General features: G+C 42.6%; 1 protein-coding gene across 1 annotated transcript in view; it reads left to right on the plus strand.

Moving 5' to 3' along the window:
• Nucleotides 1-980: 980 nt before the first annotated feature.
• Nucleotides 981-22,842, plus strand: part of LOC148506840 (sialic acid-binding Ig-like lectin 11) — a 59,217-nt gene continuing 37,355 nt past the window's right edge. Inside the window, exons 1-3 of the mRNA XM_088446085.1 lie at nucleotides 981-1,044; nucleotides 8,734-8,784; nucleotides 9,345-9,425. Coding sequence (XP_088302211.1) covers nucleotides 981-1,044; nucleotides 8,734-8,784; nucleotides 9,345-9,425 — 196 coding nt within the window. The remainder of the gene's footprint in view (nucleotides 1,045-8,733; nucleotides 8,785-9,344; nucleotides 9,426-22,842) is intronic.

Raw genomic sequence — 22,842 nt, forward strand, 5'->3', positions numbered from 1 at the left:
TAGCAATTAGTTGTTCCTACAAGGTAAATTTATGAGAACACTGTTAAGAGCCAAAGGTTTGTATACCTCTATTTTCTTACATGGAAACAATAGTTGAATGTTCCATGTACATGTAACAATTAGTCATGAGAGCAAGATTGTTGCTGGAATAGTAATATTGTTCCAGCTCTTGTTAGTAAAAAAAGACATTTACTATTCTTGCAACTGATGTTATTGGAAAGCTGTATCTGGTTCTCGGTGTCGGGCCAGATGATGTGTAACAGCTGCTTATTTATGTAGCTTTCACAAGAGTGGAATAACCATTTTTCTTCTCCTCCATTTAGCTGCGAAGGGATCCACCGGATTGATGCGCTGTATGTGCCTCCCAATCTCCGTCAGTTTGTGGGGAGGACATGCAGTGTAAAGGTACTGGCCGGAGAGGTCCGGTGTAATTGATGGGACTCCCAATCTCGGTCTCCGTCACTTGGTGGGGAGGGCATGCAGTGCAGAAGCACTGGCCAGAGACGTGCGGTGTAATTAGCAGGACTCCCGATCTCCAACTCTGTGTTGCTACAAAGAGCACATGTGGTGCAAAAGTGCTGGCTGGGGGAATCCGGTATTAGCAGTGAGGCACACGTAAAAACCACATACATATATGGCAAGTCTGACTCTCTGGGAGAACTCAATACCATCTAAATAGCGACTTGTAATTAGTAGTGCTGGAACAACAGAGTAGAGATACACAAGGTTGGCTGCATTTGACCACTGCTGTGCTGTATGGATTCTTTCAAAAAGCTCTATCGCATTTCTTCCCTATTGGAATTTCTTCAGAAGGGTGTACTTTCACATGAGATAAAGACATATACAGTGGTGCTTGAAAGTTTATGAACTCTTCAGAATTTTCTATATTTCTGCTGAAATTTAACTGAGATTTTCACACAAGTCCTAAAAGGGATGTAATTAATTTATCGGCGGCCAAATTCCCGGCCGTCAGAATCCTGATGATAGAATTCCGAGTCGAGACTAAAGACAATGAAATCCCGACAGCCAGCATTCCGACCAAAGGTAAGTGGAGCTTTGTAGTTGTTAGCTGTGGGGGGGGAGAGGGTTAGTTTTAGCCAACCCCGGGGAGCCTTGGGTTAGACACCCACCCGGGAGGGTTAGGGTTAGGCTAGGGGAAGTGAGTGTTAGGCTTACAGTAAGTACCCCTGGGGGGAGGTTAGGGTTAGGCACCCCCCTGGGAGGGTTAGGTTTGGGGTATGGTAAGGGGTAGTTAGGGTTAGGCTCTAGTGGGGAAGGTTAGGGTTAGGCACCACTATGGGAGGGTAAGGGGGGAGAGGGGTAGGAATAGGGTACTTACCTGCTCTGTCATGATCTTCTCCCTTCGGGTTGTCAGCGTTGGGATATGAACCGGCCACCTGAACTTCATACCCATTCTGTCCTAAAAGTAGATAAAGAGAATAAAACCAAACAAATGAGACAAAAAATTAGACATGTTCATTTTATTATTTAAGAAAATGATCCAATATCACATATCTGTGAGAGGAAAAAGTATGTGAACCTTTGCTTTCAGTCTCTGGTAGGACCCCCTTTTGCAGCAATAACTACTTCCAAACATTTCCGGTAATTGTTGATTAGTCCTGAACATCGGCTTGGAGGAATTTTACCCCATTTCTCCATACAAAACAGCTTCAAATCTGTTCTGTTGGTGGGTTTCCTTCCATTAACTACTCGCTTCTGGTCCTTTAACAACATTTCAAATGGGTTAAGGTCAGGACTTTGACATGGCCATTCCAAAACTTTATATTTATTCTTCTTTAACCATTCTTTGTTTGAATTACTTGTGTGCTTTGGGCCATTGTCTTGCTGCGTGACTCACGTTCTCTGGAGACGCAGCTCATGGACAGATGTCCTGACATTTTCCTTTAGAATATTCTGGTATAATTGAGAATTCATTCACCCATCAATCATGGCAAGTCATCCTGGGCCAGATGCAGCAAAACAGGCCCAAACCATGATACCACCTCCATATTTCACAGACGGTATGAGGTTTTTATGCTGGAATGCAGTGTTCTCCTTTATCCAAACATAACGCTTCTCATTTAAACAAAAAAGCTTTATTTTGGACTCATCTGTCCACAAAATATTGTTCCAACAGTCTTCTGGCTTGTCCAGGTAAACTTTAGCAAACTGCATATGGGCAGCAATGATTTTTTGGGAGAGCAGAGGCTTTCTCCTTGCAATCCTGCCATGGACAACATTGCTGTTCAGTATCCTCCTGATGGTGGACTCATGAACATTATCATTTTTCTAATGTGAGAAAGGCCTTCAGTTGCTTAGAGGTTATTTTGGATTCCTTTGTGACCTTGCAAACTATTAGATGCCTTGCTCTTGGTGTGATCTTTGTTGGTTGACCACTCCTAAGGAGGGTAATAATGGTCTGGAATTTCCTCCATTTGTATACAATCCATCTGACTGCTGATTGGTGGAATCAAAACTCTAGAGATGGTTTTGTAACCTTTTCCAACTTGATGAACATAAACCGCTCTTCTTGAGGTCCTCAGAGATCTCCTTTGTACATGGCATGATATACTTCCACAAACATTTGTTGTGAACATCAGAGTTTGATAGATCACTGTTCTTTTAAAAAGACAGGTTGTCCACTCAGACCTGATTGTCATCCAATAGATTAAAAGTACAGATGGGCACGGCTAGTTTGTTGCTTCATATGCCATGTAGCACACCATGCATCTCACGCCACACTGCATGCCTTGAGTCACGCCACACAGAATGTTTCATAATGGAACATAGTGTAGCAGTGGAAAAAAGTCATAACGTGATGTCACTTTCCTAAACTACACAGTGCACGCATCAGTTTTCTAATGCATTTTCTGTATCACTGCCCGATGATGACTGACAGAAGCTGTGATTTGGTACACTATAGTACAATGTTTTCCTCATGGAATCAGAGCTATAGAAGATTGTCTAATAAAGATTTAAACCATTACATTAAGTATTTGAGTCCTGTACTTTTTTTATAAACATATTTTGCATGCACGTATCTAAGTCTGCATCCTAGACTTTGATATAGTGATTTCATTACTTAGAAACTAGTAGTGGGCTCTGTTTGAAAGAGGGGTCTCTGTATTACAAACTGACTGTGCGTTTTAAGCTGCACACTTGCATCACTGTCGGCATTGTCAGCGCTGTACCAGACTTAGATACTATAGTGATTTCATGACTTCGAAACTAGTAGTGGGGTCTGAGTGAAAGAGGGGTCTCTGGATTACAAACTGACTGTGTATTTTAAAATGCACACTTGTGGCACAGTCGGCACGTAGGTGCTGTGGTGGCTTCCAGCTGCGGGGGTTGCAAATGGGATCTCCAGCGCATGCCCAGTGGAGCCACTCCATACACCATGTAGTGCCCTGCTAGTCACACTATGCTGTGGCATATGGAGTCTTACTGTACTGCGCATGCCTAGTGGAGCCAGTCAGGAGCGACACAGTGCAACCCAGACTTAGATACTATAGTGATTTCATGACTTAGAAACTAGCAGTGGGTTCTGTTTGAAAGTGGTCTCTGGATTACAAACTGACTGTGCTTTTTAAGCTGCACATTAGCATCACTGGCAGCACTGTCCCAGACAAAGATACTATAGTGAATTAATGACTTAGAAACTAGTAGTGGGGTCTGAGTGAAAGAGGGGTCTCTGGATTACAAACTGACTGTGCATTTTAAGCCACACACTTGCAGCATTGTCAGCAAATCGGTGCTTTGGTGGCTGCCAGTTCTGGGGATGCACATGGGATCTTGCGATGCTTGTGAGATGCCATGTATGACCAGTGAAGTTTGTACTGTACAACACTTCACTACTTGACACATAGCAGAAAGTGCCAGTCAGTGCAGCACTACAGAAAAAATTAATGTCCTACGCATGCATGCGCTCCAATGCATTAATATCCGGCATCGTGCGTCTTGTGCCCTGCATGTTGCTAGTAATGTATGTTTTAGAAAATGGCTGTGAGGCAGCATCCCTATTGCAAGAGGGAGTTGCAGATCCTCTTTGAGGGGAAGGATCATCCACTTCTCTGCAATGCAGACAAATGCCGGATAGTTGTACAGCACCGGTTTAGTGACCTGGTGTGGAGGGATGTCCCACAGCTTCAGAGGCTCAGGCAGCGCCTTGTGTGTAGTTAGTACAGTATAACTGTAAAGTTACAGTAGTTAAGTATAAGCAATCAGGGGGTGTCGACAGGATCTTCAGTTCTACACAGAAATGGTTGACATGTCTAACATATCGTGTATATCTAAACATTGTCAGCCTTTTAACAATCTATAGTCCATAACTTAATATTAGGGCCCTCATTCAGAACCTCATTTGCAAGTGAGTCAATGGTGGGGCACTGTGCATGCGCCGCTTGCGCACGGCATGTGCGCAAGCCCCGGAGCGAGAGAGAAATTCTCTCGCTTCGGGGCTCGCTACATAAGGGGCGGCTGTTGATGTTGATTGACAGCTCGCCCCATTTTGTAGGTGGGGTGGGGAGGTGGCCAGAAAAATGGAGGCATTCCTGATTGAACGGCTGCCATTTGTAGGTGGCCCTACTGACATTACCAGTGATATCTGTAGGGTGCTTCCTGCTCTATTAGAGCAGGAAGCTGCCTGGGGCTTGCGGAAGACGAGACCCTACTGCAAGGGTCTCGCCGCAAGCCCCGATGGTCGTGATTGTCTCGACCATCGTGACCATCACCTGGTCACTTGCTAAAGCTGTGGGTGGTCACCCACAACTTAGCGAGTGGCCAGGAGGTCAGCTTTTAAAACAAAAGCGGCCGCCCAGCGGCTCTGAATGAGGGCCTAGGTGTGGATTAAGACATAGACAGTAAAAAGTTTGACAGTATCTAGATAGATGTTACACAGTCAATAGGTCGACATGGACAAAGGTCGACACACTAACGGTTGACATGTACAAAAGTTGACAAGCACAAATTGTGACAAGGGCCCTCATTCAGAGCCGTACACTCTGAGCAGAGCGCACGCTCTGAATGAGGGCCGGGCTCCATTTTCATGGAGCGTCCTCCTGGACGCTCGTATAGCTGTGGGTCACCACCCACAGGCTATACGAGCGTGCTTTGTGATGGCCGCGATGGTCGAGACCATCGCGACCATCGAAATTGCGAGCCGGAGCCTGCGGTTGAGGTTTTCAACCGCAAGCTCCGGAGTGATTTTGGCTCTATCAGAGCCAAAATCACTCCCACTGACATCACTAGTGATGTCAGTGGGCCGGCTTCTGACGGGAGGCGTTCCCGTGGGAACGCCCCCGTCAGGGAGGCACGCCCCCGGCACGCCCACCAAAGGGGGCGTGCTGTCAATCAACATTGACAGCACGCCCCCTTTGATCGGACACAACGAGCGAAGGACTTTCCTTCGCTCGTTGCGTCTGGCGCATGCGCACGACGGAGCTCCCTCCGTCGTGCGCATGCTCAGTGCATAACATCGACACACTTGCGAGCGGACAGCCGCTCGCGAGTGGGTCTGAATCAGGCCCAATGTTTTTACAAACAGTAGCTGAGGTTAAACAGCGCAGACTGTGAAAGCAATTCCATGAATAAAATATATGCTGATTCGGTCTCCGTGACCCATATATATCAGCGCTATTTGTCTAATACATAATTAGGCTGAATGCATGCTGCAGCAAACAGAAATTAGTATTTATGCTGAGTTATTCAGTCACAATGGAATGACTGGTGGTACTAAATAATTATTAAAGCAAATGCATGATCATTATCCAGGATTAGTCTAATTGAATCAAGGAATAATTACCTAATATATCCACAGTGTCAATAAATTAATTTGTGCCCGTATGAATCTCCTGATGGGAGCAACTAACAGTTTTGAATGTGGCAAATCAGTGGTTAATATTAAGTGTTACACTTTTATTAAATAAGCACAATAATAATTGTAGCCACGTAATTTATATAATTGCAATAGCAATACACTCTCCACAAGTGAGAAATTGAGTCAAAAATACAATTTACTTTAGTTATAAGAGATCACATTTGTATCCGGAAGTAAGATAATAGACACAGATAATGCATATGATACATAATATACATTTTATTCTACGGTATAGGAACTAAAGTGCATGTTATTCGAGCAGGTCAATACACAGATTTCTCATATCAATATTTTATGTTATTAGCTGATTACACATTGTAACTAGATACTAAATAAAGTAAGGATGGCTTCAGCCACAGAAAATAGCTTTTGAGTATCTGTGCAGTATTCAAAACAAGTTGTCAAAATGTAACATGTAGATAGTAGAGATGTGCGCCGACCTCTGTGTTTTGGTTTTGGATCTGGATCTTCCCTGGTTATGGATCTGGATTGGTTTTGCCAAAACCTCACCTCCGTGTTTTGTTTTTGTGTTTTGGTTTTGGATCTGGATCTACCCTGGTTTTGGATCTGGATTAGTTTTGCCAAAACCTCACCTCTGTGTTTTGTTTTTGTGTTTTGGTTTTGGATCTGGATCTACCCTGGTTTTGGATCTGGATTAGTTTTGCCAAAACCTCACCTCTGTGTTTTGTTTTTGTGTTTTGGTTTTGGATCTGGATCTACCCTGGTTTTGGATCTGGATTAGTTTTGCCAAAACCTCACCTCTGTGTTTTGTTTTTGTGTTTTGGTTTTGGATCTGGATCTACCCTGGTTTTGGATCTGGATTAGTTTTGCCAAAACCTCACCTCCGTGTTTTGTTTTCATATTTTGGTTTTGGATCTGGATTTTTTTCTTAAAAAATAAAAAAAACTGCTAAAATCACATAAAATGGGCCTTTTTTTGTTACTACAGTATTCATAACCTCAATAACATTTATTTCCAGTAATTTCCAATAAATTTTGGTTACCTCACAGCTCACAATATTGATTTTTTCCATCTAGTTAAAGGGCCAAAAGGTTGCATCCAGCTTGCTGGCTCAAAACTGATTGATATAATTATTAATAGAGTTGAGGACTGTGCAAAGATGTTGGTTGGGATACCCTTGAGGATTGAAGGGATGGGCCTTCATAGAGGACAAGGAAGTTGGCGGCCTTGCATTATGCAAGACTGCTAGCGGCAGTAACAACATGTGGTTCTTGGCCTTGCTCTCCTGTCATGTGACAGCCCTCCATATTTTCTGCAGTCTTGAAGCAGTGTCACAAGCACCAATAGTGTAGCCAAGGTGCGGTTACAAAATTCACACACGTGCAGTCGTGCGCACACAGAAAAAAAATATACAAAGACACTATTTATTTATATTTCGGGTCCAGAACTAGGGCCCAGAGCACAGATTGGTGACGACTGGAGTTGGGCAGCACTAGGTTGCATTGATGTATCTTGTGTGGCTAAGCCTAACACGCACACACACACACACAGAAAATAAATAGATGACAAAAGACACTATTTTTTGAGGGGGGTTTCGGGTCCAGAACTTGGGCCCAGAGCAAAGATTGATGACGACTGGAGTCGGGCAGCACTAGGTTGCATTGCCGACTTGCTAGATCTTGTGCGGCTAAGCCTAACACGCACAGACACATAGACAATTATTAGAAAAATAAAACAATTGATTTTTATTTTTTTTTCAGCTCCAGGACTTGGGCCGAGAGCACAGATTGATCACGACTGTAATCGGGCAGCACTAGGTTGCAACTTGCGTTGCTGGCTGGATCTTGTGCGGTACTGCGGTTAAGCCTAACACGCACGTATACACACACACACACACACACAGAAAAATATCAAAGACACTTTGATTTTTTTTTTTGACTATATATATATAATTTTTTTTTTTAGTCCAGAACTTAGGCCCAGATGGACACTGCACCAGCCCAGATGTATCTGCAATTCTGCACCAGCCCAGATGGACACAGCTGACATGAAAAGCACCAGCCCAGGACACAGCAGACAGCACAGACAGCCCAGATGGATCAGCAACAGCCCAGACGGACACAGCAGACAGCACAGTGACAGCTGTCACAGGCACCAGCCCAGAATGGATCAGCAGTCACCAGCCCAGGACACAGTAGACAGCACCAGCACCTCTCCCAGCCCTACAGTACCCACCCTCCCTGTTCAGTCTCCACAGCCGGAGTGAAATGGTGTCCGTTGTGTGGTCCCTTATATACTATATTGCGAACTGCGAGATTTCATCTCTATGGTTTTGCCTCGATTTGAGAGATCCGAGTAAAGCGGGAACATCCGAGCCGGCTTGGATCTGCTAAATTCGGGTGGGTTTGGATCTCTGGAAACCGAACCCGCTCATCTCTTGTAGATAGTAATGTTATGATACATGAAATTACTGCAACATATATATAAAAGACTTGTAACGAGGTTTGTGTATTCAATACCCCAGAGATTGAAAATTATAAGATTTAAAACAGTAATAAAAATATTTCACCACATTTTTTGGAATAAGTTTTTATTTGAGAATTAATAAAAGTTATATTTTATGAGTTCATATAAATGTGATTGGTGCTCCATACAACTATCTCTTTTTTTTCTATATCAGATACTAAACCATAGTGGCTAAACAAATATTTCTGAAAGGGTATATCACAAACTGGTGTGATTGCTTTCTTTATCGACATTAAGCACAAATTGTCGACAGGGTCTACAGTTCTACATGGAAATGGTCGACATGTCTAACATATTGTGTCTATCTAAACATTGTCGAGCTTTTTACTATCTATACTTTAGTATACATTGCACTGTTTTTGTTTTTACAGTACATCAGAGGAGACAGCAGCAGGCAGAAGAGGGGGAGCATGCACAGCCAAGTAAGTTCTGTATGTGTCTCCATGAGTTTCTTTTTTTAAATTGTGTTAAGGAGAACATACATTATAGTATTTAGTTTCCCTGTAGTAGGTCAATGGAGCATTCGCCAGATATCCTCCTCCTCCTCTGAGGAGGTTGACAGGGCTGTGGGGCCCAACAACCCTCCCCAGCCAAGTAAGTATTGGCTGTACCACTTTTTTCCACTCTCAGTGGCTCTAATTTTGCTACTGTACTTGTGCCATCACTATTAAAGTAGTATTGTTTTCTGAGAATTATGGTACAGTACTTTCAGTAGGGGCAGTGTTTTGTTCCTGTACTCCAAAGACTACACTGCTCCTTACATCTCCAACCTCATCTCCTAACACACTGCCTCCTGTCCTCTCCGGTAGCCAATGACTGGTGCTTTGATACAGTACTTGTGCTGTCACTATTGGAGTCAGGTCCACGCTTCTCTGATTACTTCTCGCTTACTGTACCTTTCTTTCCTGTTACTAACTGTTAATTGTGCTCTGTTATGTGTTTGCTACTGTAATGTACATGATTTATTTTTTTGTTTACACAGGCCCAGAACCTGAGGAGGTTGAGGCAGAGGAGGTCAAGGCAGAGGACGGGGCATCTGAGCCCAACATCCCTCCCCAGCCAAGTAAGTATTGGCTGTACCTCTTTCCTCCACTCTCAGCAGCTCTAATTTTGCTACAGTACTTGTGCCATCACTATTAAACTTTAAAGTAGTATTGTGTTCTGAGAATTATGGTACAGTACTTACAGTAGGGGCAGAAGCACTCTTCTTCTGAGGTCCTCAGAAATCTCCTTTGTACATGGCATGATACACTTCCACAAACATGTGTTGTGAACATCAGACTGTGATCAATCCCTGTTTTTTTAAAAGGACAGGTTCACCTTCAAAATATCTGCTAAGCCTAAAGTTTCACATACTTTTGCCACTCACAGATATGTGATATTGGATCATTTTCCTAAAAAAAAATTAACATGTCTAATTTTTTGGTTTGATTTGGTTCTCTTTTAAAGGTGTATCTAGGGGTCCAAGCGTCCCTGGCAAAGTAAGGGACTGGTGACCCTCCCCTAAAAACAAAAAAATAAAGGGGCGTAGCATCATGGGAAAGGCGTGTGACAACACATTAGTGCCAATTAAAATTACACCACACAGCAGTGCCCCTTATTCACATTACACCACACAGTAATATCTGTTATTCACAATACACCAGACGTGGTGTGATGCTCTGCAGACACAGGCTCAGTGAGCAGAATGGGGGTTGCACATACAATGACCAGGGTCTCATCCTCCAGCGCATGGCTGCCATTTCCTCCCCATGTCCACCATGCATGGAGCATGGGATGGGCTAGCACCTGCAAATGAGGATGAGACAGCACTCACTTGTCACAGGTACAGCCTAAAGACCCCTGCCCCGTTCCCGCAGCTGGAGCCGCACTGCATCCCAGAGGCCACGGAGAGAAAGAACCTCTCCAAACTGCTGAACGTGCGTCAGCTGTCCCACTGTTACCACCTGCTGGGGAGTGCAGCGAGCTGAAGGAGGAGGTCAGTGGCTGCTGCTGCTGTGGGATGGGGTCACATACCTTCACATGTACACTACCATTCAAAAGTTTGGGGCGCCCAGACAATTTCGTGTTTTACATAAAAACTGAGTTTTATTTATCAAATGAGTTGCAAAATGAATAGAACATATAGTCAAGACACTGGCAAGGTTAGAAATAATGATTTTTATTTGAAATAATGATTTTGTCCTTAAAACTTTGCTTTTGTCAAAGAATGCTCCTTTTGCAGCAATTACAGCTTTGCAGACCTTTGGCATTCTAGCTGTTAATTTGTTGAAGTAATCTGAAGAAATTTCACCCCACAGTTCCTGAAGCACCTCCCACAAGTTGGATTGGCTTGATGGGCCCTTCTTGCGTACCATACGGTCAAGCTGCTCCCACAACAGCTCAATGGGGTTGAGATCTGGTGACTGCGCTGACCACTCCATTACAGACAGAATACCAGCTGCCTGCTTCTTCCCTAAATAGTTCTTGCATAATTTGGAGGTGTGTTTTGGGTCATTGTCCTATTGGAGGAGGAAATTGACTCCAATCAAGCGCTGTCCACAGGGTATGACATGGTGTTGCTGCAAAATGGAGTGATAGCTTCCTTATTCAAAATCCCTTTTACCTTGTACAAATCTCCCATTTTACCAGCACCAAAGCAGCCCCAGACCATCACATTACCTCCATCATGCTTGACAGATGGTGTCAGGCACTCTTCCAGCATCTTTTCACTCATTCTACGTCACACAAATGTTCTTCTGTGTGATCCAAACACCTCAAACTTCGATTTGTCTGTCCATAACACTTTTTTCCAATCTTCTGCTGTCCAATGTCTGTGTTCTTTTGCCCATATTAATCTTTTCCTTTTATTGGCCAGTCTCAGATATGACTTTTTCTTTGCCACTCTTTCTAGAAGGCCAGCATCCCGAGTCGCCTCTTCACTGTAGACGATGACACTGGCATTTTGCGGGTACCATTTAATGAAGCTGCCAGTTGAGAACTTGTGAGGTGTCTATTTCTCAAACTAGAGACTCTAATGTGCTTGTCTTCTTGCACAGTTGTGCATCGGGGCCTCACACTTCTCTTTCTACTCTGGTTAGAGCCTGTTTGTGCTGTTTTTTGAAGGGAGTAGTACACATCGTTGTAGGAAATGTTCAGTTTCTTGGCAACTTCTCGCATGTAATAGCCTTCATTTCTAAAAACAAGAATAGACTGTCAAGTTTCACATGAAAGTTATCTTTTTCTGGCCATTTTGAAAGTATAATCGAACCCACAAATGTGATGCTCCAGATAGCTCAAAGGAAGGACAGTTTTATAGCTTCTCTAACAAGAAAACCTGTTTTAAGCTGTGCTAACATAATTGCACAGGGGTTTTCAAGGGTTTTCTAATCATCCATTAGTCTTCTAATACGCTTAGCAAACACAATGTACCATCAGAACACTGGAGTGATGGTTGCTGGAAATGGGCCTCTATACACCTATGTAGATATTCCTTTAAAAAACAGACATTTACAGCTAGTATAGTCATTTACCACATTTATAATGTATAGAGTGTATTTCAAATTAAATTAATGTTAACTTCATTGAAAAAAACAGTGCCTTTCTTTCAAAAATAAGGAAATTTCTAAGTGACCCGAAACTTTTGAACGGTAGTGTATACACACTAATGCAGAGTATACACACACTATCACATATATACAATAAAACAAACACACTAACATATACACACATACATACTTATATATTTGAGGCAGCAGCTGCTGAAGATACAGGTTGTTAAAGGTGTTGGCACTTAGATGCATTAAGCCCTGCCCCCTCATAGCTTAATGACAAGATTAGCGGGTTATATGGGGGCGGAGCTTGCTGTGTTCCCTCTGCCCCACTGCAGACCGTGTAGGTGGTGAATCAGTCTGTCAGGGGGGGTCTCTAGGTACTTAGAACCCCCCCTGCATGCGCTAGTGGGACCCAGCGATGACTGACGGTGGCGCAAACCAATAAGCAGCTTTCACTGCTGACAGATTCACGGAGAGCCTGCTCTGGGCCTTCCACTGGATGGATTTGGATGACATCACATAATTTGAACAAAAACTTCATAGAATTGTAACATTTCGTCTCAGAAGACAAACTATGAGTATGAGGTTCCAGACAGATCTCCCGTTGGTATACGCTGGGCAAAACTTTGACCCAGGGATTTTGGGTAGAAGTTTGACCTGGGAAGCCTGTTCTGGGCCTTCTACTGGATGGATTTGGATGGAAATTTCACAGAGGGGTGGAATTTAGCCTGGGGTGCCTAATGTAGTGGTTGGGATCCCGGTCAAATATCATGGTAGAGTGCGTTGGGCAGAAATTTAACACAGTAAGCCTGCTCTTGACCTTCGACTGAATGGATTTGGATGACATCACATAAAGTTGATGAAACCTTCACAGAGTAGTAACATTGGATCCCAGAAGACATACTAGGGGGTTGAGGCCCCAGTTGGACCTTCCATTGGTGTACGTTGTGCAGAACTTTGACCCAGGGAGCCTGTTGTGAGATTTCTACTAGATTAAAACTTCACAGAGTGGTTGCAATTGGTCTGAGATGCCAAATGGAATGGTTGGGGTCCTATTCAAACCTCACAGTGGAGCGCACTGGGCAGTTCTTTGATCCAAGGAGCCTGTTCTTGGACATGACATACATACTGAATGTTTAATATTTATTAAATAAAGACACCCCCATAACACTGGTTCTCCAATTTATTACTTATGCATCAATGGAACAAGTCAACAATGGGTATTGGCAAAAAAATAAAAACAAGACCTGGGATTCCAAGATGACTGAGAGTACACTCTCAAAGAAATTGTTAAGGATGTGCTGATTGTTTAGAGCTTATCTATGCCTCCAATACTGACCAACTGGTACAACACTATTCATTCTATGAGAGTGTCTCCAAGTGACCTCTGTGTTACACAGATCCTAGGGGGTGGGGTCATGATGATGTCTAGCCCCACCCATGCTTCAAATTGCTACAAATCACAGCATACAACAGCAGAGGGCAGAGCCATGATAACACAATAATGCCACTAAGCCTTCCTGGAGCTGCTCTGCAAAGGATGGCAAGCATATTTATAATGCCAATATAAGGTAGGAGTTGCATCACAATAAAGGTGCAAGCTGATATCTGGGGCTATATTCACAAATGGTACTTTACACCATATGTTAGTGCTGCCTAACTTTTCAGCTCCAACCCACAGAGAAGCAGTGGCTTGCAAAAGCTGCAGTTTAATAAACATAGACACTGATCTCCATTAGCTATAACATGGTGCTAAAATGACTTTTTGCTGAGTGTAAATAGATGTATGTCTTTCTGCAGTGCAGGGAACAGCAATACAGTGCTCTTATTCCATTAACCCATAAAGTCAAATGTGATTACTGCATTGCTCAGTAAAACTAGTCACCTCCATTCACCTATTTCAGTAGATCTCAAACTCGGTCCTTAGGACACCACACAGGTCACATTTTCCAGGTCACACAGCAGGTGCACATTTTAAAAGATCCACAAGTAGAACTAACTATTTCACTTATGATTCTGTGAAGAGACCTGGAAGACATGCACTGTTTGGGGTAGTGAGGAATGAGTTTGATAACCTGTGACCTACTGTTTCTGTACATACCAGGGGAACACCTTCACTCCAAAAAATGTAGCCTATTGCCTAGAGGAGTGGCTCTCAAATCCAGTCCTCTAGTAACTCCAACAGGGCATGTATTCTAGATTTCTTTAACCATGCACAGGTGAGATGATCTATATGTAGTGTCAGTAATTATTCCACCTGTTTCCACTGACAGAAATCCTGAGAAAGCCTGATGGTGAAACGGCCGTAGGCTATCTATAACCGATTGTTAATGTCATGTAACTAAATTAAATGTTAATTTGTTGCTAAATGTACATAAACCCCAGCTATTGATGTCTAATGCTGGCCACACACATAGCAATATTTTACCCGATCTGGCCGATTCCGACACATTGGAACGACAGATCATGTAAAATATGGGCAAATCCTGAGTAAATCGTGAGTCCCCACTCACGATCACGATGCGATGCGATGCGCGTCCCCACTGGTTGCACATCGCATCTTCAGATCTGCCGTGCAGTAGGGCAGATCTGACAATCTAGGACACGATACACTGTGAAAGTCTGGATGCAGTAGTGATCGTTTGAAGATTGGACACCAAATTGTGTGCAGGTTGTGTGGAGATCATGTGCAGATTGCCATGTGTGTGGCCAGCTTAAGTTAAAATGATATATGTTGTATAGCTGAGACTAATTGCTATTACCTATGATTATTGAAAACTATGCTAAACATATGAGGCCTATGCTCCAGTTACTGATGTCCAAGTATAAAATGATACATGTGCTATATGCAGAACTGGGAATTATTGCAATTGCCTAAAGATTTAGTTCCATTATTGTGTACATGAATACCCAGTACATGAATACTCAGAGCTGCAAAGGTTAATATTTTGACTTATGAAACCTTTTTTATGGCATGTGATTCACACACACAATATAATGGGGGTTACTAATATATACCACATGTAGTGGAGACCCTTTAATACTATGCTAACACAGTATACCTGCTGTGTGGGTTTAAACCTTATACTATGGACCCTTCATGGGGAGCTAAGAGACTCAGAATTGCAACATATATTTGTATATACTGCATAGCTAAGGAATATTTGCAATAAGCATTGCATGGCAATACATAAGTATAAGACATCTAAGCACAGGAAGAGAATACACTATATCAGTTTGGAATACAGACAGTACACATTATCAGTCACTGCATTGTTTGATACAATTTGCTACTTCTTTTTAAGGAGTTGATGAAGGCATTTAGCCTCAGGAAAGAACTAATTGCAAACATAAATAACAGAATAAACGCTAATAAGAAACGAACCACTGTGTCACTAAACACTGATTGTATTGAAAGAATGACAAATTGACAACGATTTAGTTGTGCATTTTATTTTATTATACATGTTAATTTTCATTTCTTATGCATAATTCTATCTTTATATATTTCAACATCTTAACAAATTTAATACTGTGAGATATTTTAATGCATACCTATTAAAAATATAACATTTTAAACTACCAACGTGGGTCCCAGTGCACCCGTCAAAGCTACAGGTTGAGTCTCCCATATCCAAAATGCTTGGGATGAGGGGTATTTTGGATATCAGAATATTCTGTATTTTGGAATATTTGCATAGCATAATTAAATATCTTGGGAATGGGACCCAAATCTAAACACAAAATGCTTTTAGGTTTTATATACACCTTATACACACAGCCTGTAGGCAATTTTATACAATATTTTTAATAATTTTGTGCATCAAATAAATTGTGTACATACATGAAATTAATTTGTGCTTCATTTACACCTTATACACACAGCCTGAAGGTTATTTTATACTATAATTTTAATAGTTTTGTGCCTTAAACAAAGTTTGTGTACATTGAACCATCAGAAAGCAAAGGCTTCACTGTGAGTAATGCTAAAAATATTCCGTATTTCGGAATATTTGGATATGGGAGACTCAACCTGTCTTACTTTTCTCCTTTGCAAATGTGATTTCTATAATGTTTAAGTAGTGGGCAGCACCTCAGCAAACTTTATATTTAATCTGTAGATACAGATGAACTGAGTAAAAGCGAATTGGAGAGAGGACAAACAAAACAGTTAACTATAAACTACATAAAGATGGTTGGTGCGGGATTGGTGCTGCAAATTGTAATGACCTGTCGGGGACTGGTGTTGAGAACCACTGACCTAGGACAACCTTCTTCCACTCGCCAATAACAGCCATTTTACTCTGCATGTGCGTACACCTCAGAAAAATAAAATGGCAGATCATATGGGCTAATTTATTGCATTATCTGAAAGAGAATCAGTAGACTCACACAAACTCTTGAGTCAATAATACAGTGAGAAAATTAAGTGCATCACGAAGGTTATGTTTGTGTGGTCACAACAATGTGATGTCAATGGTAATAATCAAAATAATGAAATTTAGCACACCTAGCAATGTTCTCTCCTGTGAAATTAGAAAATGTACTAAAATAAAAAAAAGTATATTTTGAGGGGCATAAGGAAGATGCTAAATAAAAGATAACAATCCCCCAATTCTGCCCTTTATGGACAGGTAATTGTGGAATCCCCTATTTATGCTTATATCACTTCCACCTAATGATAAATAACCAGAATATTGACAGACAGAACTTGTTCTAGTGCAGTGGTTCCCAATCTTTCTCAGATTACTACACACTAGATTCTCATGGCACCCCTACAGTGAAAGTTCCCCCACATTTATATTCCCATCAGACCCCTCACATGTCCTTTGACCTCCTTAATGGCCCTTTATAATGCCCATCAGATCCCCACACATGCTTCAGACTTCTATATATGTCATTGTATGCCTATTAGACAACAAGTTGCCAGTGCAATGTTGTCTTCAGGCTGGCTGACAGATATTGTGTGAGCTACTGCAGAAATTCTCTGTTACTCAGTGCAAATTCCCATCTCGCTGCATTGCTGGCTCCAGTTGCTATCTAGTTCCATTCCGGTAATCCTATCTGGTTCCATTCTGGTAATACTGTCCGGTTCCATTTCGGTGCATCCAGTCCAGTTGCATTCCAGTGTATCCAGTTCGGTCCCATCCCGGTGTATCCAGTCTGGTTCCATTCCGGTATCCTGTCTGGTTCTTTTCCACTGGATCCACTACAGTCCCATTCTGGTGTATCTAGTCCAGTCCTATCCCATTGAATCCTATCCAGTTCCTTTCCAGTCCACACATATACAGCTATATCCAGAGTGTTCTCATTACCTTAACCGAGTACAGGGAAACCCAAGCAGGGAACCACAACCAGCATGTCAGGTGCAGCCAAGCCAAAATCCCTTGAGGGGTTAACCGGTGAAAACCACTGGTGTGTTAGATTCCGCACCTCTGAATTGGGTTTCAGTCAAACGGCCTGTCAATCAGGCTGCAGCTAGGAGATGAGTGGACTCGCAGTCGGAGGGCTTCACATGTGCAGTACACGTGCTGTGCATGCGCAGTCCTCCCACCATCAGATTAGCATACATCTCTGATCAGGCCTACAGTGCAAAACATAGATTCCATTTTGTAGAGGAAGAAGTGGTGGAGACTGCAATTGTAGGCAACTTTCTATGTTTTCTAAATATTTTTCAACCATTTTTGTTATGAAAAATGGGTGAGGAAAACTTGGGCAAATTGGCACAAATTTTATTTCTGGTGTAACCTACACCTTTAATTTTAATAGAACCTGGGCTTATAATCAGGTCTTTAAACTGATCAATCATCACTAAAATTGTTAAAAATACAACTTTCAAAAATTGGGGGAAGTCTTAACTCTTTGCCGGATGTGCTCGCGCCAGAAGCAACCATGCCAAGCTGGGCTTTCCCTGACATGGTTGCATCGGGAACTGTTGGATGGTAATCTGCGGGCTCCACAGACACTGATGGCTGCTCTTTTGCCTTGGCCACCTCCCTCAATCCCCATTCCCACCCTGAATACAGTCAAGGGTGATCCTAACAGGATCACCCATCAGAAGTTGCAGGAAGACAATCTTCTTGCAGACCAAGCTCAGTGTAGACTCAAGTGGCTCATAGACTGTGATCAGCTATCCTAACAAGATTACCCACAGCGTGAGCTCCCTGTTGCAGCTGCACCTTCCCCAGTCTCTCCATCATCTTCCAGGAAGCAACGCAGCAGAGATAGGCGATCCTCCAGAATGCCCTCCCTACTGCTGGCTGTCAAGTCCTGTAATTTTTCTACAAAAAAACTTCACTATGATATATATAAATTGACAATTTTCAGTAATTTTTTTTTAAATATTAGCCAGATAGGAGGTTACATAAGTGGGGTATAGAAGCTTTTTAAGAAGAACCCATACTCAGGTTAATATGTTTGTGTGACATACTGAATAATTCCTGTTCCCTAACTGTTTCCTTCTCTTATTTTACAGATCAAACTCCGACTAACTCATCTCAACTTTCACAATTTGAAACACTTGCCATTTATGTTGGGATCAAATTCGTCATTCTCAATTTACTGATAGTAGTGTATTTAATCCTCTTAAAGAAAAAGTAATGATGCAAAACTATATATAATCTAATATATGGTATAAACTGGATCTTCTTAAAATGATGTAAATAACATAAATTACTGTATATTTTTGTTGTCCTCTTACAAAGTTGTAAACAATATAGCTGCTCACTGCTGTTTGCCAATGACTGCTCTAGGATGGTTTATTAAATTTAAATTTCCAAGTAACTAATGTCAATTAGAGGCCAGTAAACAGTGGTAAGTAGTGGTTGTCGGAGATGAACTGCAGCAGACAGTGGTGAAAGTTGTGTTCAGAGATACCTGCAGTAGATCGTGGTGGGAAGTTGTGTTCATTGATGACCTGCAGCAGAAAATGATGAAAAGTGGTGTTCGGAGAAGAACTGCAGTAGACAGTGGTGGGAAGAGGTGTTTAGAGTAGACCTACAGCAGTGGTGAGAAGTTGTGTTCAGAGATAACCTGCATTAGATAGTGGTGGAAATTGTGTGCAGAGATGACCTGCAGGAGACAGTGGGGAAAATTGGTGTTCAGAGATGACCTGTAATAGACAGTGGTGTTCAGAGATGACTTGTAGTAAATGATGGTGAGAAGTGGTATTCAGGGCTGATCTGCAGTAGATAGTGGTGAGATGCGTAGTTCAGAGATGACCTGCAGTAGGCTGTGGTGAGAGGAGGTGGTCAGAGATAACCTGCAGTAGACAGTGGTGAGAATTTGTGTTCAGAGATGACCTGTAGTAGATGTTGGTGAGAAGAGGTTTTCAGGGCTGACCTGCAGTAGACAGTGGTGAGATGCATAGTTCAAAGATGACATGCAGTAGGTTGTGGTGAGAAGTGGTGTTCAGAGATGACCTGTAGCAGACGATGGTGAGAAATGGTGTTGAGAGTTAACCTGTAGTAGATGATGATGAGAAGTGCTGTTCAGAGATGACTTGCAGTAGATAGTGGTGGAATTTGTGTTCAGAGATGACCTGCAGTAGACAGTGGTGAGAAGTGGTGTTCAGAGTAGACCTGCCGTAGACAGTGGTGAGAAGTTATGTTCACAAATAATCTGCAGTTGACAGTGGTGGGAAGTTGTGTTCAGAAATTACCTGCAGTAGACAGTGGTGAGAAGTGATGTTCAGAGATGATATGCAGTAGGCAGCGGTGAGAGGTGGTGCTCAGTTATGACATGTAGTAGATAGTGGTGAGAAGTGGTGTCCAGAGTTGACCTGCAGCAGACAGTGGTGAGAAGTGGTGTCCAGAGTTGACCTGCAGCAGACAGTGGTGAGAAGTGGTGTTCAGAGATGACCTGCAGTAGACAGTGGTGGGAAGTGGTGGTCAGAGATGACCTGCAGTAGACAGTGGTGGGAAGTGGTGTTCAGAGTTGACCTGCAGTAGACAGTGGTGAGAAGTGGTGTTCAGAGAAGATCTGCAGTAGACAGTGGTGAGAAGTGGTGGTCAGAGATGACCTGCAGTAGACAGTGGTGAGAAGTGATGTTCAGAGATGACCTGCAGTAGACAGTGGTGAGAAGTGGTGGTCAGAGATGACCTGCAGTAGACAGTGGTGAGAAGTGATATTCAGAGCTGACTTGCAGTAGTCAGTGATGAGAAGTGATGTTCAGTGATAAGAAGCAGCTGTTATATATCTAGGGTGTTATTCTAATTTGCATATAAGACCTGTTATAATTGTTTCTGTGATTTTTAATGCTGTGCTTACTTCCAAGACATAATACCAAGCTAAGAGCAGTTAGAGTCAAGTCAAAGTGATACACAACTCAGCTATATCTTTCCTTGAGCCTCAATAGGTGCAACTGGGCAAAACTACTGTAAGCATTCGTACATCGGCAAAGTGTCCTCAGGGTGTATTGTGGGTATATAGAAGGAACTGCAGACTACTGTATGCCAAGTTATGTATATCTTGATGATGAATTCAGCAGTCCACTTTAAGTTACTGTCTCAAGCATAAATTGAGTATCTACAGTACATATACATATAATAAAGACAGCCAAGAATATCCAGCCAATACTTCATTACCTTGTGCAAAATGGACATTCACTTCCGGTCTTATATACAAAATATACCACATCTGCATTAACATTTATTAAAGACAGACACCACATCCGGCCTCAAGCATGTGGCCATCCACTTCTGCTTTACCTAGAGTAGCTGCAAATTTCTGGTATTTGCCATCACTTATGGTTTCTGGATGGCATCATAACTGGAGTTTTCCTATTGCAATCCTATATAACCAGCATAGTCCACAACAGTTCACATGACTATGAAGAAGAGGTTTAAACCTCAAAACATGTTGGTGCTCCTTTGTGGACTTATCTATCTACTTTGGACATTTTGGAATTATCTACTTCATTACCAGGTTTCCTTAATGCCTAGACTGCATCTCATAGCCCAATGGAGAAGTGGAGGACAAGGAGCCACCATCTCCTGTACCACGCTGTTTTATAGTCACAATCCAATATGAGTACATTCATTGTATACATTATCCAGTTTAAATTTGGAATCTGATATGAGTACTATCTATATCTTATGTTTTATTCTGATTGTCTTTTATTATATAATAAATGTATAATTGATGTCATAGGCTGTTTCCCTCTCTTATGTATATTACATCTTTCTTGTGTGAAAGAGTCAAAAAGGGGAGACCAGCAAAGCATATCTGTATAAGACACAACAGACAATCTCATTCTAACATTGGGCCTAATTCAGAGATGGATGAACATCTCCAATATATATTGATCTGCGTGTGCGCAGGACCCATACTGCGCAGTGGCAGATAAGATCCTTCATTATCAGCAAGGGCATTTCTAGAGAGAAGGGGCCCATGTGCAGTCTCCGTCACGGGCCCCCTCCTCTCTGTCCGGTGGCTGGCACCGCACTTATAGAATAAACTAGAGTGTGCCCAGAGTCTAAAGCGCATGCACTATTCCCCAGGAAAATGGCAGCAGCAGCCATTTTCCCTGTACTGTGTATTCACAAAACAATGGGAAAATGGCTGGAGGTGGCCATTTTCCAGCCTTTTTTGCAGCGCAGACACCGGAGCCAATGTGGGACTCTGGTGAGTTAAGAATAATATGGGTTCAGGGTGTGCAGTGTAGGCCCCCAAGGACCAGGGGCCTGTGTGCACCACACACCATTCACCCATTATAAATACTCCCCTGATCGTCAGACGTAGTGGGACTGCAGATGTCAGGTGAGTGAGAGTCTGCAGCATTTTGGGGGCGGTGAGGAGGTGGAATTAAGAAGTGTTTTACAAAATGGGAGCATGTCAGCCCCGTTTTTTAGGTGTGTCGAGGCCTGTGCCTGCATCTCCCGATGCAGCTTCACTGGGGTCAGCAACATGGAAACACCAGCGGGTTACTGAGAGTTACTCAGATGACCAATAGTCACACAGATGATCCAATGCTGCAAATTTGGATGCAGCAGCGGATCACAGAAGCCGGCAGTGAGTTTCTTTCTTCTACAGACTCCTCCGGCTATTCATGTATATTTTAGCACAGCTACAGCATAGAAAGACATAGCGGCTGTGCAGTACTGCCCATCTCTGAATCATTCCCATTATATGAAGCACTGTAAGCACGCTAATAAAGAAGATGGAAGGAGCGCTTATTTGTGAAGAAAAAACAAAAATAGTAATAAATGAACAATGATTTAATAAATACAAATTTACACTGAGATAATAAAATGAGCAATGGCTCTGTGCATGAATACCAGAACGTCCTTTCCTGTGCACTATGAAAACCAGTGGTTAGTGGATGGATAAAATGTCCATTTCGTGCAGAATTGATCATCCAAATGGATAAGAACAAGTCCTGTTACTTTCAATGAAAGCAAACAATGTGTCCTCTTACTAGAGAAGGAAACTGAGATTTATTTTGCCCAGAGAACCGCTACAAGGAACATACTGCATTAACTACACCAGACTGTTTGTGCACTGGAGCTCTGATCGCTACAACTCTATCGAGCAGGGAGCCTGCTGTGACACTGCTATCTAGCCCTTTGCCAGCTGTCACCAACCGACTACTACAGCCAGGCACGGAGGACAGAGTACTTGGCGCTAATTCATCCAGCACCCTCGCTCCCGCTGACGAGCGGTGGAACGCTTCTGTTACTCCCGAGTGCGGGTCATCAGCCACCAGAGATCGAGAAGGTAATTATTATACCTACATCACAGGTCTCACACTCCCGCTAATAAGCTGTAGAGGTTTTCATTCCCCAGCTACTATTGGGGTCAGTGTGCACTGGATAGACATTGCTTCCACTTACATCTAGCGGCTCCCTGCAGTAGCTTTTCCACCATTGCTGCTACAGTTGCAATTCAAATAACCATTTCTCTATTAAGAGGACACATTGGGGGTCATTCAGACCCACTCGCGAGCGG

Source organism: Taudactylus pleione, unplaced genomic scaffold, assembly GCF_031769625.1.
Source record: "Taudactylus pleione unplaced genomic scaffold, aTauple2 ptg000393l, whole genome shotgun sequence".
Lineage (NCBI taxonomy): Eukaryota > Metazoa > Chordata > Amphibia > Anura > Myobatrachidae > Taudactylus > Taudactylus pleione.